The sequence below is a fragment of the Citrus sinensis genome, chromosome 6, assembly GCF_022201045.2.
Source record: "Citrus sinensis cultivar Valencia sweet orange chromosome 6, DVS_A1.0, whole genome shotgun sequence".
NCBI classification, from domain to species: domain Eukaryota; kingdom Viridiplantae; phylum Streptophyta; class Magnoliopsida; order Sapindales; family Rutaceae; genus Citrus; species Citrus sinensis.
The window spans coordinates 471,915-491,889 of NC_068561.1; the positions used below are offsets into that span (position 1 = coordinate 471,915).

The 19,975-nt window shown below is 33.9% G+C and overlaps 2 protein-coding genes across 2 annotated transcripts; both read left to right on the forward strand.

The window, feature by feature from the left end:
* Nucleotides 1-927: 927 nt before the first annotated feature.
* On the forward strand, nt 928-4,180 carry LOC102611582 (protein NRT1/ PTR FAMILY 4.5-like). The gene is made up of 6 exons (XM_025100173.1): nt 928-1,018; nt 1,127-1,187; nt 1,288-1,505; nt 1,612-2,034; nt 2,414-2,538; nt 3,009-4,180. Exons 1-6 carry the CDS (start codon nt 1,016-1,018, stop codon nt 4,027-4,029), a joined length of 1,851 nt encoding a protein of 616 aa, XP_024955941.1. The 5' UTR covers nt 928-1,015; the 3' UTR covers nt 4,030-4,180.
* An 8,407-nt stretch (nt 4,181-12,587) lies between these two features.
* Nucleotides 12,588-17,119, forward strand: LOC102619995 (pectin acetylesterase 10-like). The gene is made up of 12 exons (XM_006480273.3): nt 12,588-13,067; nt 13,671-13,753; nt 14,812-14,941; nt 15,050-15,123; nt 15,338-15,424; nt 15,511-15,635; nt 15,758-15,818; nt 15,959-16,012; nt 16,115-16,192; nt 16,321-16,426; nt 16,515-16,660; nt 16,753-17,119. The coding sequence occupies exons 1-12, from the start codon at nt 12,854-12,856 to the stop codon at nt 16,864-16,866; spliced, it is 1,272 nt and encodes a 423-aa protein (XP_006480336.1). The 5' UTR covers nt 12,588-12,853; the 3' UTR covers nt 16,867-17,119.
* The last annotated feature ends 2,856 nt before the right edge of the window (nt 17,120-19,975 follow it).

A 19,975-nucleotide genomic window follows, 5' to 3' on the forward strand; every position in this document is an offset into this window, starting at 1 on the left:
ATTTCTTAATTTTATTATTTAATTTTAGTTGGACAAATGACTGTTTACAACCTAAATAACCTAGTTACAACTTGAAATAACATGATTTTATTGGATAGTTTCATTGGAATTCTCTCTAACTCTTTTGAATATTTTCAAAATCTCATGTCACATGTGTAATGTTGAGGAGAATATCACAGTATCACACATTGGTTGAGAATAGTTATCGTGTTAATAATATAAACTTGAGGTGACCCATATCAGTTGAATAATCTTTTTAATATGAGTTATGTCTATATTTTTCATTAGTTCATATACTTCTCTAAAATATTAGAACCAAACTGATGCATGAGTGGTTACAAATTTCTCTTTCACCTATAATAAAGGTAAATGTTTGTCACCACTAATTCGGATGCTATTTGATCAATTAAATTGTGTGTAACGGACTATTTGCTTATCAATCAATTCTATGTGCTGCATGCTTATAAAAAATATGTTCACTAACGACTGGTAAGGGAGGATCACGAAGATAATTCTTTGATCCACCGGAATGTGTTAAACTTTGTGTAGGCGTATCACCACCAAACTGTATCACATATGTTCACATCCAGGACCTGAATAAGCATGAACTCGGTGAATCTTTGAAAGCTCCAAGATTGCGATATCTCCGAGTTTGAGCTTTGCTTCATCCGTCCAATGTCAACAAAGCCTTACATTTTTAATCAAGTTTAGATTCTATAGCCAAACTGTAAAAAAATAAAAAAATATCTATAACCAACAATAGAAATAGATTAAAAAGAACAGTAATATTAAATGTTAGGACCCCTAGCTTTGCTAAAATAAAATGATATCTGCAGCTTCAGTTATGAGAAACAAAGCTCAGAAAATACCGACGATTACAGAAATAAAACGTTATAAACTATGCATGAGAGTTTTTCTATATATATTCTCAAATAGATGCCAGCTTCTTCTCTAACATTAATTTCTCTCTGAATTAAACCTCTCCTTGTACAAATACTTTTCAAGTATCGCCACCATGGTAACTAAGTTTCAATTCTTCTATGTTTGTCTTTCTTTCTTTGCTTTTTTTTTTAACACTCTGATACGTGTTTAATATATATGTTGAATTTTATCACAATTAACACAGGAGGACAAGGTGGCTACTATCAAACAAAAGGGTGGATTCAGAGCTTGCGGCTTCATATTTGGTGAGAAATTTTAGTTAGTATCAATTACCTTCACCTAGCTAGAGCCTAGAACTTATGCAGTTGAGTACATTAACATGACACTATTTCTTTGTCTTTGTAGTCTTGTCCTCACTTGAGAACATGGGTTTCATTGCAAATGCGATAAGCATGGTCCTCTACTTTAAAAATGAGATGCACTTTAATCTTGCTGGCGCTTCTAACACTCTCACAAACTTGATGGGTTCAACTTTCTTGCTTTGCCTCGTCGGTGGCTTCATCTCGGATACCTTCTTGAGCAGATTTGCCACTTGTTTGATCTTTGGAACCCTCGAAGTATTGGTAAGAAAACTAGCTAGAAGTATGGTTCATTCAACCGGTAAAATCTCTTAAGAGTGGCATAAGAGAGAATTTCTGGGTTTAATTGTTATTATTTTTTTAATGGCAGGCTTTGGTGATGATAACAGTACAAGCTTACTCAGAAAAATTGCATCCACCTGATTGTGGAAAATCAAGCTGTGTAAAAGGTGGAATAGCGGCGTATTTTTACGCATCATTGTGTTTATACGCATTGGGTAGTGGTGGAGTTAGAGGGGCTCTTCCAGCACTGGGGGCAGGCCAATTCGATGAAAAGGATCCAAAGGGAGCAAAGGCTTTGGCCAGCTACTTCAACTATTTCCTTCTTACTACCACACTTGCAGCTGTGATTGGAGTCACTGCCATTGTTTATGTTTCCACTGAGAAAGCTTGGTGGGGCGGTTTCCTCATATCATCTATTGTTACCTTCATTGGTTTTATCGCTTTGGTCATCGGAAAGCCTTTCTACCGCAATCAACAGCCCGGCGAGAGCCCCCTTGTCAGGGTTTCGCAGGTCCCGATTCTCTCTCTATCCCTTTTCTCTTGGGATCAGGATTTTCTCATGATCAGGAGATGTTCCTAAAAGGCATTAGCTAGATACAAATTTTAAAAAAACTCAGAAAAACTCATATAAAAGAAGGATTATAATTCTTTCACTTTGCTCTCATCCAATTTTTAGAATCCTCTTCTAATATGATTCAGAGTTTTGGATGAACTTTTGACACGTATATATTATCATCCATTATGATTAAGTTATATCTTTTTTATTTCTTATAATCCGATCTATAATATTCGAAATAAAGATATGATCAAGACATAATCCTGGTCCATTCACATACCTTATCTAATAATTTTATTTATTTATTTTTTACTGCTTTAACCGTTGTTGACAGGTTGTAGTAGTAGCAATAAAAAACCGAAAGCTTTCACTGCCGGAGAACCCCGAAGAATTGTATGAGATAAATGAAAAAGAAAGAGTTGGTACAGAGGAAAGAATCCCACACACCAACCAATTTAGGTAAATTTATAGTGTTTGTTGTTTTTAATATATTGTGAGTGTCATTATATTAATTAAGCTTCAATTGTTCTACGTACATATTTCAAATGAGGTAAGCTCATAATTAAAAAAAAAAACTAAAGTAATATAACCTCCTTAATCATGGGCATCAATTGCCATTTCATCCGTGGGACACGCTTTAAAATGTGTGCCCAAATAAAATTTTCTTTTCGTACCTGTATTGCATCATATATATTGCCTGTAAATAATATCCCACTTATGGCTCCTAATTGTCTAAGCAATTTAATTGAGACTGAAAATCTTAATTAATCAGCTAATTAAAAAAAAAAAACTTTTGACTTGAAAGAAAGGAACATCATTATGACTTCCAGCTTTTAATTTTTTCCCGCAGAAGGCATATTCTTGTTGTCTTGTGGTATTATTAGCAATGGGCCATCAAAACATTGAACATTGAATTAATTAACCTGCAGGTGCCTAGACAAAGCGGCCATTGTTCCGAAAGACTCAACGGAGGCAGCACCGTGGAGAGTTTGCACATTAACGCAAGTTGAGGAAGTGAAGATCCTAACAAGAATGATGCCCATTTTGGCCAGCACCATCCTAATGAACACTTGCTTAGCACAACTCCAAACATTCTCAGTGACGCAAGGCGCTTACATGGATCCCCAACTTGGCTCTATCAAAGTTCCCACTCCTTCGATCCCTGTAATCCCTCTTCTTTTCATGTCAATTCTTCTCCCAGTCTACGAGCTTTTATTCGTCCCCTTTGCCCAAAAAATCACAGGACATCCCTCAGGAATCACACAGCTTCAACGCGTTGGCGTAGGCCTAGTGCTTTCTGCAGTTTCAATGACAATAGCAGGCTTTGTGGAAGTTCAAAGAAGGAATGCATTCAATCAGATGCCACCAAAGCAAATAAGTTTGTTTTGGCTATCATTTCAATATTGTATATTTGGCATAGCAGACATGTTTACACTCGTTGGGTTGCTTGAATTCTTCTACAAAGAAGCGCCTGCCGGCATGAGAACACTTTCTACTTCATTTACATTTCTGTCACTGTCCTTTGGCAACTTCCTAAGTAGTGTTTTTGTTGATATCATAAACGCCGTGACCAAAAGAATAACTCCCAGCAAACAAGGATGGTTACATGGGACTGATATTAACAAGAACAACGTGAACCTGTTTTATTGGTTCTTGGCCATTCTTAGTGTCCTTAATTTTGTTCTTTATTTGTACGCAGCCGCTTGGTACAAGTACAAGACAGCAGAGAATAATTTTGAGGCTAATAAGCCAATACCACCAACATTAATGGATATTAATGCAGCTGCTGCTGCCAAGGATGAAAAGATTGATCAGGACAATGGTGAAGCAAAGCAAAATGAAGCCGCAGCCTCTTTTGATGATGATCATGTTGGGAAAGGAAAAGAAGTCTCTTCTGATGATCATGTTGCAAAAGAAAAAGAACCCATTGATGATGAAGTCAAGTTGTAGGCATTAAATTATATTTATATCTATGGATTGTGCTGAGAGGTTTTGAAAACTGATTGAGTTGTAATGAATCTTCAAGGTACAAACAGAGTTAAAATAAAACTAGGCAAGAAATTGCGTGGATTGCTAAGTAGCTGTCTACTCATTATGTAGACCACCCACCCCCTTTTTTCCAATATTATATCCATGCAAAAGGTCATCAGAAATTCATCACATAAAATTCTAAAGTCAATTAATTTCAACCATTCATTCATCTTTGATATATTTTTAGGATTCAAAATTTCGGTTAATAGAGAGTGGTGGACAAGTTGGATGCTTCTTCAGCCCGACCATTTTGATTGCTTGTATCAAGCTTTTTCAGCCATCGTCTCTCATCTTCTTAAAGATGCTCAAGGTTCTATACAGATTACAAATACAGTTTTTATTTTATTCTTTCTTGAATGTTTTTGCTTTCACACTTGTAATTCTGTTAAATTCAAAGACGTTTATTTTAGCTTTAACCAATATATTTCTACGTTAGATCGGTTCAAGGCGATGAAAATTAACAAAAACAAAATTGGTGGAAGATAATGCATGAAGCCATGAATGATTACCTTCTATACTTATAAATTAAAATTAAAATGAGATTGCTAGTTCCTTCTTATTGAAATCATTATCTATCAAGTTTTAAATGTTTTTATAAAAATATATTTAAAAATAAACATAATATTATAAAATTATGATGTCAATATTAGGAATAAATAGTTGCAACAAATTAAAGGTCCAAAATTTTTTATCCGCGACTTCATCTTTGTATGTAAAGCATAATTGTGACATCTGCTTGCTTATTTAAAATGACGTACAGTTGTCGTTTTTTTATTGCAGGCATAGGGAAAATCCAAACGCTCAAAATTAAACAAGTACACAGAATCATGACTTGTGTTCAGCAAAATTATGCTGTCACTGGCTCAACTTGTTTCGTACAAGTACGTGATGTAAACATGAAAGTTCACGGACACATCTTCAATAAGTTAAAAAATGGCTCGGATCTTACCGTTCATTGCAAGTCTAAGGATGGAAAAAATTTTAGAATATATCGGAGGTATTACATTTAATTAATATACGTGTAATATAAATTATTTAATTAAATATAATTATTAATTATATGATGAATTTTTTAAAATAAATACACACATGACACGTATGTATTATTAATTGAAGGTAGTACCTTTAATATACTCTAAGATCCATGCTATGGATGATGACCTTGGTGTAGTTGTGCTCCATAAATTAAGATGAGGGTTGGTCATTGCACTTTCATATCCAAACCCTTTTGATATAAGAGCATCTCCAAAAGCCTCTATAAATTTTACTCTTCAAATACTTATTTGCTTACCTATGTGGCAAATAGAATGGTGAAAAAATATGATATTCTCCAAAAGACTCTTCAAATAGAAATAAGTTAATATTATTTTAATCAAATAATTATTTTTTTAAAGGAAAAGTCAATAGTAATTAAAGCACTTCTCTCTCTTTCTTCAATGAAAAGTAATAAAATATAAATTGAAGAGGGAGAAATCAACTCTCCAAATTTGAAGAGAGAGAATCATTTCTTATTTGAAGAATCTTAATTGGAATGTCTTTTGGAGCCTTAAATATTGAGGTGGCTCTTCAAATAATTAATAAAATCTTATTTGAAGAGTCTTTTGGTGATGCTCTAACTCACTTCCATTGTAGGTTGGGAAGATTCATAGGTTAGACATATATGATGCATGGGGCAAAGGGATAGGTACTTCAAAGATTTTAACTAGACTGTATCACAAAATAAAGAAGCTTGTTATCCTTATTATGAAAATGACACTGTTTGTTATAATTATCATTAACTAATTAGGAATCAATAAAGCTCCTTGTGTGTTTATTTTATGCGATGCTCCTTTGTTGTTATGATTATCATTGTGAGGGAATAAATAGGGGCAAGGTCTATGTGTCTCCCCCCGAGGTCCCAAATTTTGTACTTTTTTTTCTTTAAATTTATTTAATAGAAGTCTTCCTTAAAGAATTCTCCTTGGTTGTTTATTTATACGAAATAAAAATCTTGTTGGACATTGTTTTGGATCTTATTGTGGCTCCAAAATTTGTGCATGTGATTATGGGACCATGAGATCATCACGTGTAGTGAGCTACCGGTATGTGATATTGAGTATCATCATTTTCTTAATTGGGCTCGCCACCACCGCCTTAAATTTTGGTGTCTCGGTTCCACATGATCACTAGTTCACAACAACAATACATAATTATTTGGTAGTCTGATCACCTAATTAAGCCAATAACTGTTAGCATTAATGGTTTTTCGTCCATTGGATTCGATTGTTCCATCAATCGTTTTCTTTTCTTATTAGTCAGAAACATAAACAACGAATTGTGATCAAATAAGTTTTCTACATTACCCACCATTTCTTAATTAATCTACAAGTTTATTAACAACAAATTCTTAAAATGAGTTTTCTGTTTATGAAAATGATAACATAAGTCTTTTTCATCAATGGTGAAGTCGTGCATAGCATCATCTTATTATTATGTAAATGTGAGTACCAAAATTTACAGCCTTATACCGCGCCCTGTGTCGAGATATATTATAAAACTTATTTATAAATATACAATATATTTTAGATGAGGATTAGAATAAGGAATCTGCGTATATATGAACACCTAGAGATTACATAAAATCATACAAAGCCCAGAAACAAGATTAATCCAAGCTGAAAATATAGCAGTAGCAGCACATTTCAATCCAGGCTAAACTAAAATAATGGTTACAAACTGTTTATATATATATATATATATATATAGAAATTTTTTTAAGGACTAATATGAATATTGTTTATTATAAGAAAAAAGAGCAAAACCCCCTACTCCATTTGATAAAACCAATAGAAAACTATCTGGTATTTTCAAAAACATCTAAATCCCATGAGTGTCAACTTTTAACTGATCTTACCAATTTACCCTTAGTGGTTGTTTAATGTTGGGAATATAAAGACTTTAATTATTAAATTAATTAAATAATTTTTTTAGGTAACAGAGTTATGTTATTATAATTTTCCAATTAATTCTATTTTTTTAATTGATTAAAAAATCAAATGCAAAATAAATATATATACTATTTTTTGGAGAATAATAAGTTGAAGGTATCTAAAATAATACATGTATTTCAATTTTGCATTTATTTATCAATAAATTATGAAAAAATTTCCATAACCAATTGAAAATAATTAAATTAATAAATAAAAATATTCATATTCTTAATGTCAAACAACCATCCAACATAAAATGGTAAGATCAGTACAAAAAATTTGCAATCAAGGAAGCCTGGATATGTTTTAAACACTAGAGAGGTTTTTAGTCAAAAATAAGGGCGTTTCACTCTTTTTTTCCTTTATTATATTATGTATTATAAAAATTTTAAAAAAAAGTTGAAAAGTGTACATGGAAAATAATTTTAAAATTATTTAGCCTAAAAGATATTGGATTACAGCCCAGCCTTGCCCTCTCAATCCTTCGGCAGTACTAGCGGCAAATGATGTTGTTCACGTGCCCAAAACTCAGATAAAGCAGAAAAACAGTTAACAAATCTAATCGTGAAAAACAAGTTCACAAAGACTACAAATGGAAATTTAGATCTAAAATAAGAATTTCTGGATAACTTAAAGAAAAAATCAAGTTCAGATTAATTTTAAATTCACAAAACACAAAATTGACAAGAGCATTGAAGTGTTTTTTTTTTTTCAAATACACGCTCGAGTTACATTTGAGGAGAGATATCAAGAATGATGAGTAAGAATTTTGCATATTCTAAAAAGATCAAGTATAATTTTATCCATTACTTGATTAATTTCATGTTTCCGAATCATCGAAGGGTTTTTTATCCTTCAGCTTCAGCAAATATTATACATAAATTATATATAAACCTAGATACTTATAATTGACCGTACCGTGTGGGATTTGTAGTAGAACTTTCATAAATTGTGGGTGCCTCTTGGACATTAAGTTAATTTTGTACTTCAAATCCTCTCCTCCGAGCTTCGGAACAAGATACGCATAAATCTAACATCATTTGTCCAAATTAGTCTTGCTTGTTATGAAGGCGTCCCACCGATTCATTTAGCACATTAATTACCCTTGTTGCTTTTGATTAATTTATTGCTTTATGAGAGCAATTAGATCTTTCTAATCTACAAGTAAAAAACTATTTGCAAAAACTAAATGTAAATGTTGGGTTACCGCTATGCCTAGGAGCTTAAGTTAAAGTGCTAATTAAGGTCCAGACAATAGTATTTAATCTTTGACAAGTGACAACATATGGGCTGCTAATCTTGATAGTATGACGGTTGTTGATTTTTTACCAAAAAGAACAAATGAAAAGGTTTTACTAGAGCATTTATATACTATCAACCCCAGCTAGCTTCCACTAAACTTTAATTTGAATATGACGGTCCGATTCTAAATTTCCAAAGAATTGAATAATATGAAGCAACTGCCCCCAATACAACGCAGAAGTGATTGCATGACACATAGATTTGGAGGAATATATGGGTGTTTTTACTTTGTGTATTGGGGAACGAACACATATTACAAGAAGACAGTAGCAATAACATCATACAAGTTACGTAAACGTAACGCAAGTGTAGCATGTGAACCTAAATGCCAAGAGAAGACTAATCACAAAAAATCTTGTTAAATATTTAGATATACTATAAATATATAATTCTTCTTAAGTGGGGATATATTTTTTAAAATATAAATTTTTCGTTTTACAACAAAAAAAAAGAAGAAAATGATGTTTGAGCATTGTAAAGGTTTTATGATATTTTAAAGAAATTACGCTTTTGTTAAACACAGAATTCAAATTTTAAAAAGTAAGGTCATCCGCATTAGAAAATGATTCTCGGAGTCTTTCTCTCCTAGGGATGCCCATCTAAATTTTTGTATATATGAAGCGAAGTTCACATCAATATAAATAATCTTATAATTTTGTGCATATTGTCTTACAACATTGTAAACTACTTTACAATGTTGCGAAATTTGTTTACAGTATTGTGAAAATGGATGTAAACATGAAAATTTAAACAGACATTCGTACCTGAGAATTTTTCTATATATATAAAGTGTGGGTGCCTTCATTTTTCTTTATACGAACACGTTGTTAAACCGTACAATTTAATAACGCGTCTACATTGACTCTATTAAATTATATAATTTAAACCCTACACTAGAGAAGGGCCAACTCAAAAAAGGTAGTAACTTAACGATAAAGAAAGGTTTTTGTTCGTTTCCAACATTCCAATCTTTGCTAAACAAATCAGATTAAAAAAAGATATAATCCAAAATTGAGCCTCGTCCGCTTAAACTTCTCTTTCACTCCCCTAACTATATTTGTTGGTTAGCTAGTCTTGTATCCCCATTAGTTATTGCTTCCACTTTTCACTTTTGAAATATATAACCTCCTTCCCAAAAATCTCTGGTGCATGCTTTTTTCATAACTGATCATTAAGAAAAGAAGGTAACGACTCGTATTATCCTATACTTTTTCATTTCATGAGTAGTGGTTTGCGTAAATGAAAATAAAATTCTTAAGACATGAATGGAGAGGGCTTTGATCATTAATTAATGCAATGAGTGAAAAATACGAAAAACATAAAATCATGTCGTGTATACTTACATTTATCAAATGATCATAAAAGTACATGCATATATATATACCATATACTACTATTCATATTGATAATGAGATGTGGATCCTGTTGTTTAATGTGTGAATTGACATTCGGAAAGTATTGAGAAGGTCCACCGATTAGCAAGCAAAGGCGGAGAGTCAATTTCAAGACCCTACAAACTAGACTTGCCATTCATTTTTTGCCATGAAATCATTGAAAATTATAGCAAGGAATCTCTCATTATTAATTAACTAACTCCAAAATCCAATAAAAATTTGCACACATGCATGCATGATGTATAACATTGACAGCTTACAGCTAGTGATGTTGCGTTTAGTTTAATGCGAATATATAATTGTAAATCTCTTATGAAACATTTTAATTTTAATGTGCGTAGCTTCTTGATTTAATTAAATTCTTAGTTAAACGGTGGGTCATCGTTAACACTACCGATTGTAATTTTAATTCTTTTCCCCCCATTTGATTTCGTCACCGGTTAAGTTCTCAGACAGATATTAAATATTATAACTGCCGATAAATTCCATGAAACTTTAATTGATTTGTTATTGAATCTGGATGAGGAGACAAGTCGAAGAAATAAATTTGAGGCGATCATATGGGGGAAAGAAATAAAGATTAAAGAAAAGCACATGCCGTTGTCATAAATGTCATCTGGAAAATGCCCGGCGATTAATAGTCTACTTAATTGTTTTTGCCTGTTACAGGCTAATATAATTATATGAATTGTAATTAAGTTGATATTCCTCCACTCAAATAATATATTACACATTGGAAGATGATTTACTTAGCATAGGTACCCATTATATGGTGAGTATTTAGACACGTTAATTTTAAAGTTGTGAATTAACCTACGTGACGTGATATTATCGCTTACAATAAAGTAAGTATTATCGTTTACTAAACCAGCACTCCTTGTATATTAATTTTTTTATATTCAAATCTAAATAAATATTAAAATAATTTATCAAGTTTGGTTCCTTCCACTACCAACTTTCAATGATGAGTCAAGGTAGGGTAGCTTTGTGTGAAGGAAAGATATAATTATAGAACCCCTTTTTTGAATTTCATATAAAGAACAAGAAATTGAGGCAAAATAAGGAAAAATTTTCGAAGTGTTGAATTTATTGTTTAATATTTGTTACAATACAGCAAACGAAGCCTAACTTACCCATGACAACACCCACTATCTGGATCTCATTGGTTAAAGCATTTTTTAAGATGAAATACATTGTCAAGTATATATCTTAGATTTTGTACGTAAATAAGAATTGAGTGATGATACAGCCGCAAACTCTTGTATAAATTTATTTTATACGAACTGATGCGGTATCAATTCATTGGTTGAATGAAAATACAAAATAATAAAAATAAATCATGTGGGACAAAAGATATTTAATTTAACCAATTTTATCATGCCACATCAGTTTGTACAAGATAAGTTTGTATAAGAATTTGTGGTTATATCACTACTCATAAGAATTTATATTACTATTTATCAAGTAATTAATGAAGTAAACTAATTAATCATCAAAATATCATATTAAAATGGATAACGAAAAAGGTAATTCAACAAAAAGAAAAAAAAAATTCAAAGCACATTATGATTTGCAAAAGATCAAATAGGAATAGAACTAGGACCAGTGTGATTCCATTATCACATGTGCATGGACATTATGATAGAAGGAAAAGTCTGGCATGAATTTGAACAATATATCTATCATTAGGGATATGTTGAGAAGTGCCTTTTAATTTTGATCACATATATTAAAAATAATTGTAAAATTCATTTTTTTAAAAAAAAAAATCTTCTGAAGTTGGAGAAACACTTGAATTTTCCTTTTTTTTATTTCTAAAAATATATACTTAATAGATGTTCTTTCACAAAATATTACAACGAATTTAAAATAAATGACAAATATTAGAAATTTTATCCAACGAAATTTTTTGGATAATGTAATAAAAACATGTTAAGTAGATAAAATAAAATTAGATGTGATAAAACTAATAAACAGATTGGATTAGTGATTAAAATTTTTGACATAATTAATAACTAATTTAAATAGACGTCGACTTCAATTCAACACGAATAAAATACAATACAAACAAATCTGGTAACTCAACTCAACTTAGTCTAATGGAAAGGGGTAACCCACCCTCTAAACAATTGTTGAGTGAGTCACAATAAGGTGCATCAGCTCATGTTTCTTTCCCATAATTAATTAGAAGTAGTTTTTATCTCTTAGAAATGTAGGTAGATGGTAGATTTATTTCTCTGAATATTATTGTGAAAGAAATCTAAACAGTGACATACCCATAATGGAACTGACTTAGTTTAGCCCCATTAATTTCTAATTGTAAAAATATTCTATGTTAAAAAAAGAAAGTCATTTTATTGATATTAAACTAAAGTTCTAATATAGGTAAAACAATCTAGTGTCTTTTGATAACTTAACAAAAAGCACTTTCCCAAACACGTCCTTAGGAATAAAATCATTAAATCACCGAGCATTTGCACCGAAGAGGCACAAAAAACAGCTGTAAGCCGCACAAGCACGGGTTCCACCACAAAGAAGAAGCCCTAAAAGCTAACCACACACACACATGACACAACACAACACAAATTAATTGGAAAGTGGAGGCCCCCACCGTTGGGATCTGTCGTTTACACAAACACCATCACCAACCAAAACTTATTATCTCAGCGGTCCATCAGTTGGAACCCACCCATCAAACATCCCACGATTGTCTGTGACCAGAAAGCAATCACAACCCCTTGTAACTTTAACATAACTCTTGTTAATTGTTAAAATCTTAAATGTTAGATTCTAAACGTGAGCTCTGGTCTTAAAATTCTTAAAAAGCCCGGCAAATCCTCACACTGTTCTTTGTAAGAAACCAAACCAAGCAAAACAAATCTCTCTCCACTAGCGACCCAACATTTACGTTCATGGGTTTTTATTATCAAATGCAAATAATTTCTCTTTGAAAAAAAAAAGAAAAATACCATTTTATTACTTCTGTTAGGAGTATATAGACAATAACTCATTGTTGTAGCGTCAAAGATTTTTTTTTTTTTTCTTTGTGTCTTATTTTTCAAGATTTGGAGAGGAAAGATGAAGCTTTTGTTGGTTTCATTTGTTGTGTTGACTGCATTTGGCAAATGGGTTGATGGGTTCTTGGAGTTTAATGAAACAGAACTTTATCAAATTGAGAATTACAGGAGCGGTTATGTTAGTAATGGTTCTGTTTATGGGATCTCTAAAGCTTATGATAATGCTTTAATGGTTGGACTCACCCTCATTCAAAGTGCTCGTGCCAAAGGAGCAGGTAGCTATATATCTCCATAACATTCTCTTTATTTAACATTGATTTTGTTGCTTTGCTTGTAATGTTGTTGTTTAAAAGATTGCTTGATTTGGATTTGTTTTCTATTTTTGAACTTGATTTAGATTTGATTGTGTTTCTTTTATATTTGGTAAATTCATTGATTGTATAACTTGATAACTTGAACTTTACTTCACCCTTTTAAAAAAAAAAAGTTAAGGATTTGAGATAAGGATTGGAGTTTTTTTTATATAATTATTATTTTTATACAGATGGCGATTTAACGAACCCAATGTTGGTTCTGTTGTCTGAGACTGAAAGAGACATTTTTTGTTCTATTAATTGCTTGTTTTTACTTTAATATTAGTCAATTGGTTCATCTATACTTGTTTTCTGCTTTCACTATCGTGGCAATAAAGTTTTGACGCACCAAGCTAATGATTTTCATGAGCATTACTGCATGAAAGATTGTTTAAGTGTAAATTTTAGATTCGTTTGGCAAATCTAGTGACAAATCTTGACACTGATGATTTGTCATATGGGTGTTGAAATCTGTTCTGCATATTCACCTAATCCACCTACCTGTATTTTTTTTCAATCTTGCAGTCTGTTTAGATGGAACATTGCCTGGATATCACTTGCACCGTGGATATGGGTCAGGGGCAAATAGTTGGCTCATTCAATTAGAGGTTAGCTGGATAGATCTGAACATAATTTCTTGAATAGTTCAGTCATTTGCTTGCCTATGTTATTTTTTGTGTCTCTTTTTGGCATGAAAGAATCTGATAACAGTTCCGTCTGGTAAGCTAGAAAGTGAGGGTTTGGCATGAAAGAATTTAATAAAAGACCTTTTTAGTAAGCAAGAAAGTGAAGGAAAGTTAAAGAGAGAAAATGAGAAAAGGAAACAATTTTATTAACTCAGCTTTATGACAAATCTGTGCAAGCATGGTATTTATAGCAGCAAGCATAACTAACTTTAGTTAAGATATCACTAACACACAGATGGTCTAAAGTAACTTGCTCAACACACAGACAAACACACCTGCATGCCTAACTAATATAAGCTTGTGCTTATGTGTGCACTGCCACATGATAAGCTTGTGGTCATAACTGATTCTGTTATGAGATAAGCATAAGTGTGTATAGGTGCTGCTCTCATATGATGGGGTTGAAATCATAATGAAAAATCTGTTACGACCTCAACTGCTGTGTAATCTCAACCATAGCTTAATGAGGTGGACCAGCACCAGTATATACTCTACACAGCTGTAATTTAATGCTTGCTGTGGCATTATGCAAATTCCTGGAATTTTGGTGGTTCTAGAAAAGCAGAGACTTGTAAGATAATCACAGTAACTGGGAAATCAGGTTCAGATTTCTAACTTGTGGCTCATCATGCTTGATGGTAAAGTACTAAAGTGCCAGATGATTAATACTTGCTAAAATTTATTTGTGAATTCCCTAGCTGGAAAAGACAATTAATGTGAATAAATTATAGTTGCCTTTGGTGCTCAGGTTGGTATATCTGGTTGAGTGTTGGCAATTCACAGCATTACATTCTTTGTGATACAAGAACAATGATTTTCATTGATGATAACCTCTGTAGCTCCTTGCTATATTATAGAGGATTAATGTCTTTGTTGCACCAGTTTGGGGTTAATGAGCTAGCTATGCAAAGCTTCACCGAGCCACTATGCTAACGTCAACCTTGATTGATTATTTGACACTGCTAACAATCATGTGACAGGGAGGAGGATGGTGTAATAATGTTAGAAATTGTGTTTACCGTAAGAAGACTAGGCGTGGATCATCCTGGTATATGGAAAAGCGGATAGCATTTACAGGAATACTGAGCAATAAAGCTCAAGAGAATCCTGGTATCCTTCCGAACTTTGTATAGAACATTCAAGACTAATCAAGACCTGCATACATCTTTCTTCTTCTGGTTGCTGCTATCTTATTTTGTTTTGTATTGCCTTTTGCAGATTTTTTCAATTGGAATAGGGTGAAGCTTCGTTATTGTGATGGTGCATCTTTTACTGGAGACAGTGAGAATAAGGTAGGTTGCCAACGGACTATTAATGAAAATTTTTTCTGTGATGCTTAATAAATTCATATTCTTTTTCATTTGTTTTGACACATTTAAGTTGATATACTGTCCCTCAGATTTGACACATAATTAGGATACACATCTGGTTGTGCTAGGTTGATGCTTGTTTCTTTTCATTTACATGGGTAAAGCACATGCTAAAATCAATTGAGATTTGTTTTAGGCTGCGGGACTACAATTTAGAGGACAACGTATATGGTTAGCTGCAATGGATGATTTAATGTCCAAGGGAATGCGCCATGCCCATCAGGTCTTATATTTTGTCTTGCATTTGATCTCTTTTCTTCTTCTTTCCATTTCTTTTCTTCCTAAGAAGATAAAACAAATTCATTTCAGGCTCTTCTTTCGGGGTGCTCTGCTGGGGGCTTAGCATCCATTTTACATTGTGATGAATTCAGGGACTTCTTCCCTAGAACTACTAGGGTGAAGTGCTTGAGTGATGCTGGTTTATTCCTTGACGCGTAAGTACCCATTAACTCACATTCTTGTGTTGTTTGTGCATTACTAAAATTTAAACTTGTTCCATAGCTCTGTTCTAAAAAAAGCTTCATGTATTTGTTGGCTCTTGTTTCTGGAATTTCAGGGTTGATGTATCTGGTGGCCACACTCTCAGGAATTTATACAGCGGTGTAGTTGGCTTGCAGGTACCACCAGATACTATGGAGTTGCTGACACTCATGTTTAAGAATTTCGAGTTCTATATTTCTGAATGCTTCTTCTGGGGTTTTTGATCATGTTGATTTAATCCACTGCATGCTAATGGAATTTTTCTGGTTTGTTACAGGGCGTGCAAAATAATCTTCCTCGTATTTGCACTAATCACCTTGATCCAACATCGGTAATCCTATTTCCTGTTGAGTGACATTTGGAAAAATGTGGAGCAGTCACTGCATTATTCATTGTCCTTAAACTGAATTTTCTGTATTTCTCTTCTTCTTAGTGTTTCTTCCCTCAAAATATAATAAGGCAAGTTAGGACTCCGCTATTCATTCTCAATGCAGCATACGACTCATGGCAGGTACTCTTTATAAACCCTTAAGGTGCAAAAAATTACAACTTTCGAAAGATTGGCTTTTTAACGAGTGGCACTAGAAGATTAAAATGACTAGCTGGCTGAACTAAGTTGTTTCTTCCTCTCGTAATCAGATCCAATCCAGTTTAGCTCCCCCATCAGCAGATCGCCATGGCCATTGGCATGATTGCAGGTTAAACCACGCAAAATGTTCTGCTTCACAGATTAGGTTCTTGCAAGGTGAATTATCTATGAAATATCTATTGAGCTTTCAAACCGCAATAAATGCAATCAACTTACAAGGGCAGTTCATTGTTTCGTGGAACAGGTTTCAGGAATCAAGTGCTGAAGGCAGTGAGAGGCTTTTCAATGTCTAAACAAAATGGATTATTCATAAATTCATGTTTCGCTCATTGTCAAACAGAGAGGCAAGACACGTGGTTTGCCGATGATTCTCCTGTTGTTGGGAACAAGGTACAGTTGCTTCCTTGTTTGCTGGTGAATACTCTCTTCAAGTTCTAAGAAAAAGAACCTTTAGCTTATTTTCGGTGAATGGCATTGTGCAGGCAATTGCAATAGCTGTTGGAGATTGGTACTTTGATCGTTCAGGCATTAAGATTGTTGATTGTCCCTACCCTTGCGACAAGACTTGCCACAATCTGGTTTTCCAAAGAGCATGATTTTGTCAATTGGCTCAATTTACATGTTCCTATAAGTGTACCTTATATTCTTCCTATCATTTATCGAAAAAAGTTGAATTGTTGGATGGAAGACAATAAAAGTGAGAAGATTGCTGAGAAATGCAAATGCGTTCGGCAATCCGCATCAATATCTGAATTAGTAGTTAGTGTGGTAGCTTGAGTGTGTGCAATTCCTTATCTCATCAGAATTCATCTTTATAATTAGCCAAGAAATGCAAGCTTCTTTGTGTCCTGTACTGTACTAATGTAAATGCTGGGCTCATTTCCTTTGGTGGCAAAACTGCTCGACAGGCGTCATCCACTGAAAAATACATATATTGAATGATCCTATAAAATTCCTTCCGACTATCACATTTTCTAGCAACTACATTCATCAAATCGGATTCAATGATAAATGGAAACAAACCAGCATCACAAGCTATAGGTCAACCAAAACAGAAGGAAATTGATTCTGTCTAATCAACTCTTACTCCTAGACAAAGCAAAAATATGTATCATAAGCGGTTGCATGTGATACCAAAACCGAGAATCAACAAGTTGTAATCCCATAATTTGAAAAATTGCTATAACTAATTTATAAAACGTGAACGCAATAAGATTGAGTTAAGAGGAAGAATTCACTTCTTGAGATCGCAATGTTACTAAATACAAAAGAATAATACTCTAATACTAGCAGCTGCTGCAGCATCAGCTGTGTGTGCCAATTTGTTATTTCATCCACAACAAATGCTTTGTATTCGACCTACCTACTATCAAACTGTTGAAATTTTTTGTAAATTTCCATGTACTCTCATGAAAATTTATATCTGGGTCGGCGACTGGTCAGTAAGCAGCAGCAATCACAAAAAAAGAAAAAAAAAATGCAGAGGCCCCAAAATTATTTACTTAATATAAATGCAGCGAAAATGATAAAAACAAAACAGCATTGACATTCAGCCCACAGTAAGCACCACAATAAGCACCGAACGGTGCGTTTTGGGTGCACCATAAAAGGTTACTGTTTGAACACAAACACAATACACGTGCAGTAGATCTCACAAAATACCGTCACTCTCCCTCTCATTCACACCAAATCCACTCCTCACTCAGGCTAGATATCTTAGCAGCTAATTCTCCCAGGCCATTTTCTGCTCTACTCGTGGACTCTCCCTCACGGTGTGAAACCCGTCGGCTCTCTCTCACGATGTCTCATGCTCTTATTTCTCATGTATGAGCATGGTAAAATTCCAAGCAGAACATCATATGACACGCTGATTAAAAAGCTAGACCAACAGCCTTAAGAAAAGCTTGTTCTACAGATATGTTTATCTGATTGGAAAATGAGTTATCTAGTTATCGTATTATAGAAATTCTTTTATACTGATAAGTCGTAATGATATTACTGGAATTTCAGCTTATATTACAGGGAAATTCGTAACACTAGCAGATAAATTGAAACTCTTGCTCAACTGAGTTCTGAACTAAGTCGATTCGATAAAGAAGAATTATATCGACTAATATTTCTACATGTATGTAAATGGAACTAACGACTGCATAGAGCCAAGGTTTGAAACCCCTTAACTATCTCAGGCTCATGTACATTTCTTGCTTCAATGAAGATACAACAGGCTACCATTACAGCAAAAGTATACCAAAAATTTTGCCGATGAAAGAGATCTCCATAAGCTAGCCTATGCACGAGTCATGTATTGCCCAGTTCTTGTGTACACCAATATTTCATCACCTATATTGACAAATAATGGTACATTCACCACAGAGTAAAGCTTAAGCAAGCTGAGAAATGCAATCGACGGTGAGAACGGAGGGGGAATCGACGGCGAGAGAACAGAGAGGACAGAAAAGAGAGAGAGAGCAGATGGAGAAACCCACGTCGAGAGACCCACTGCTAGAGAGAACGAGAGGACGGAGAACAAAGAGAGACCCACGGCAAGAGAAAGCGAGAGGATGAGCAGATGGAGAAACGGTGAGATAGATTTCAGTGAGAGCAGATGGAGAAATGGTGAGTCTCGCGTGAGAAGATCTGTTGCACGTGTGTCGTGGTGCGTATGTGTGTGTCACGTGAGATGGGTCCTTTTATATTGCACCCAAAACGCACCGTTCGGTGCTTATTGTGGGAAGAGTCCCATTTTCCAAAAACAAAAGATGGGCGCCAAAATTCAAGAGGCCTATCAATTAGCTACCTAAATTTGGTAGAAGGAAAACGGAGACATAGATTGGCCCACTTAGTTATACTGATTGACTGCATTGATATTTGCGATCTTAAAAGGGTTTCTGAGGTAAAATCAAAGGGGTAATTTTTAGGTACCTCTCCTGAGGTTTGGTGTATTGACACTCATAGAAAGTATTCACATAATTACAGGCAACTCTCCTGACGTTAGTATACAGTTAACTTAACTGTTAGTTGATTGATAAAAAGTCAAAAATGCCTTTGGCTACAAAAATGAGCGTAACAATTTGGAGCTAAATAGTAAACACCACACTGGAGCACTAAAAAGTCTACAATAACCATGGAAAACAAATTATTGACATTTACATAATATCACCAAAAAAAGTAAAATATTAATTGAGAAAAATCAACAAAACTGTCGCCACAAATAAAAAGGCCAATCATCCATCCCAACCCCGGATTCTTTACATCGTCTGATCGTCAGCGCCGATTATTTGATACGTTCTTCCATTCATTGCTAGAAAATGCAAACCGAATCCCCGCTAACGGCTACCCCATGGCAAGCCACAACAAATGGTTGGATGGCAGCGTTCTCTTGTCTAGTAAAAGGCTTTACAACCAAAATATAGACAAAATAAAAGAAAAACTAAAAATAACTAAAAGTAATATAATAATTAAAAAACAAAAAAGACAAAAAAGAATAGTCAGCCGGAGAAGGAAAACATCCCTCCTCTGCTGGATCTTGTCTACATTGTGGCCTCTGTCGCAATAGTATGGCGGTTGGTGTGTCTTTGTGTGCGTGCGGTGGTGGGTGGTGAGGCTTGCTTGTAGGAAGCGGCGGCAAAAGGTGGTTGGGTGTTGTGGATGATTGGTAGGCTGCAGCAATGGAAGATAAGGCCGGTGAACTGACAATGATGGTTA

Bases quoted from the DNA above. Each gene is read 5' to 3' on its own strand.
- LOC102611582 (XM_025100173.1), top strand. The intron at 1,506-1,611 runs GTAAGAAAACTA...TTTTAATGGCAG, and splicing joins TTGGAACCCTCGAAGTATTG to GCTTTGGTGATGATAACAGT. The intron at 2,035-2,413 runs GTCCCGATTCTC...CGTTGTTGACAG, and splicing joins CCCTTGTCAGGGTTTCGCAG to GTTGTAGTAGTAGCAATAAA.
- LOC102619995 (XM_006480273.3), top strand. From the start codon at position 12,854: ATGAAGCTTTTGTTGGTTTCATTTGTTGTGTTGACTGCATTTGGCAAA. The intron at 13,754-14,811 runs GTTAGCTGGATA...ATCATGTGACAG, and splicing joins GTTGGCTCATTCAATTAGAG to GGAGGAGGATGGTGTAATAA. The intron at 16,013-16,114 runs GTAATCCTATTT...TCTTCTTCTTAG, and splicing joins ATCACCTTGATCCAACATCG to TGTTTCTTCCCTCAAAATAT.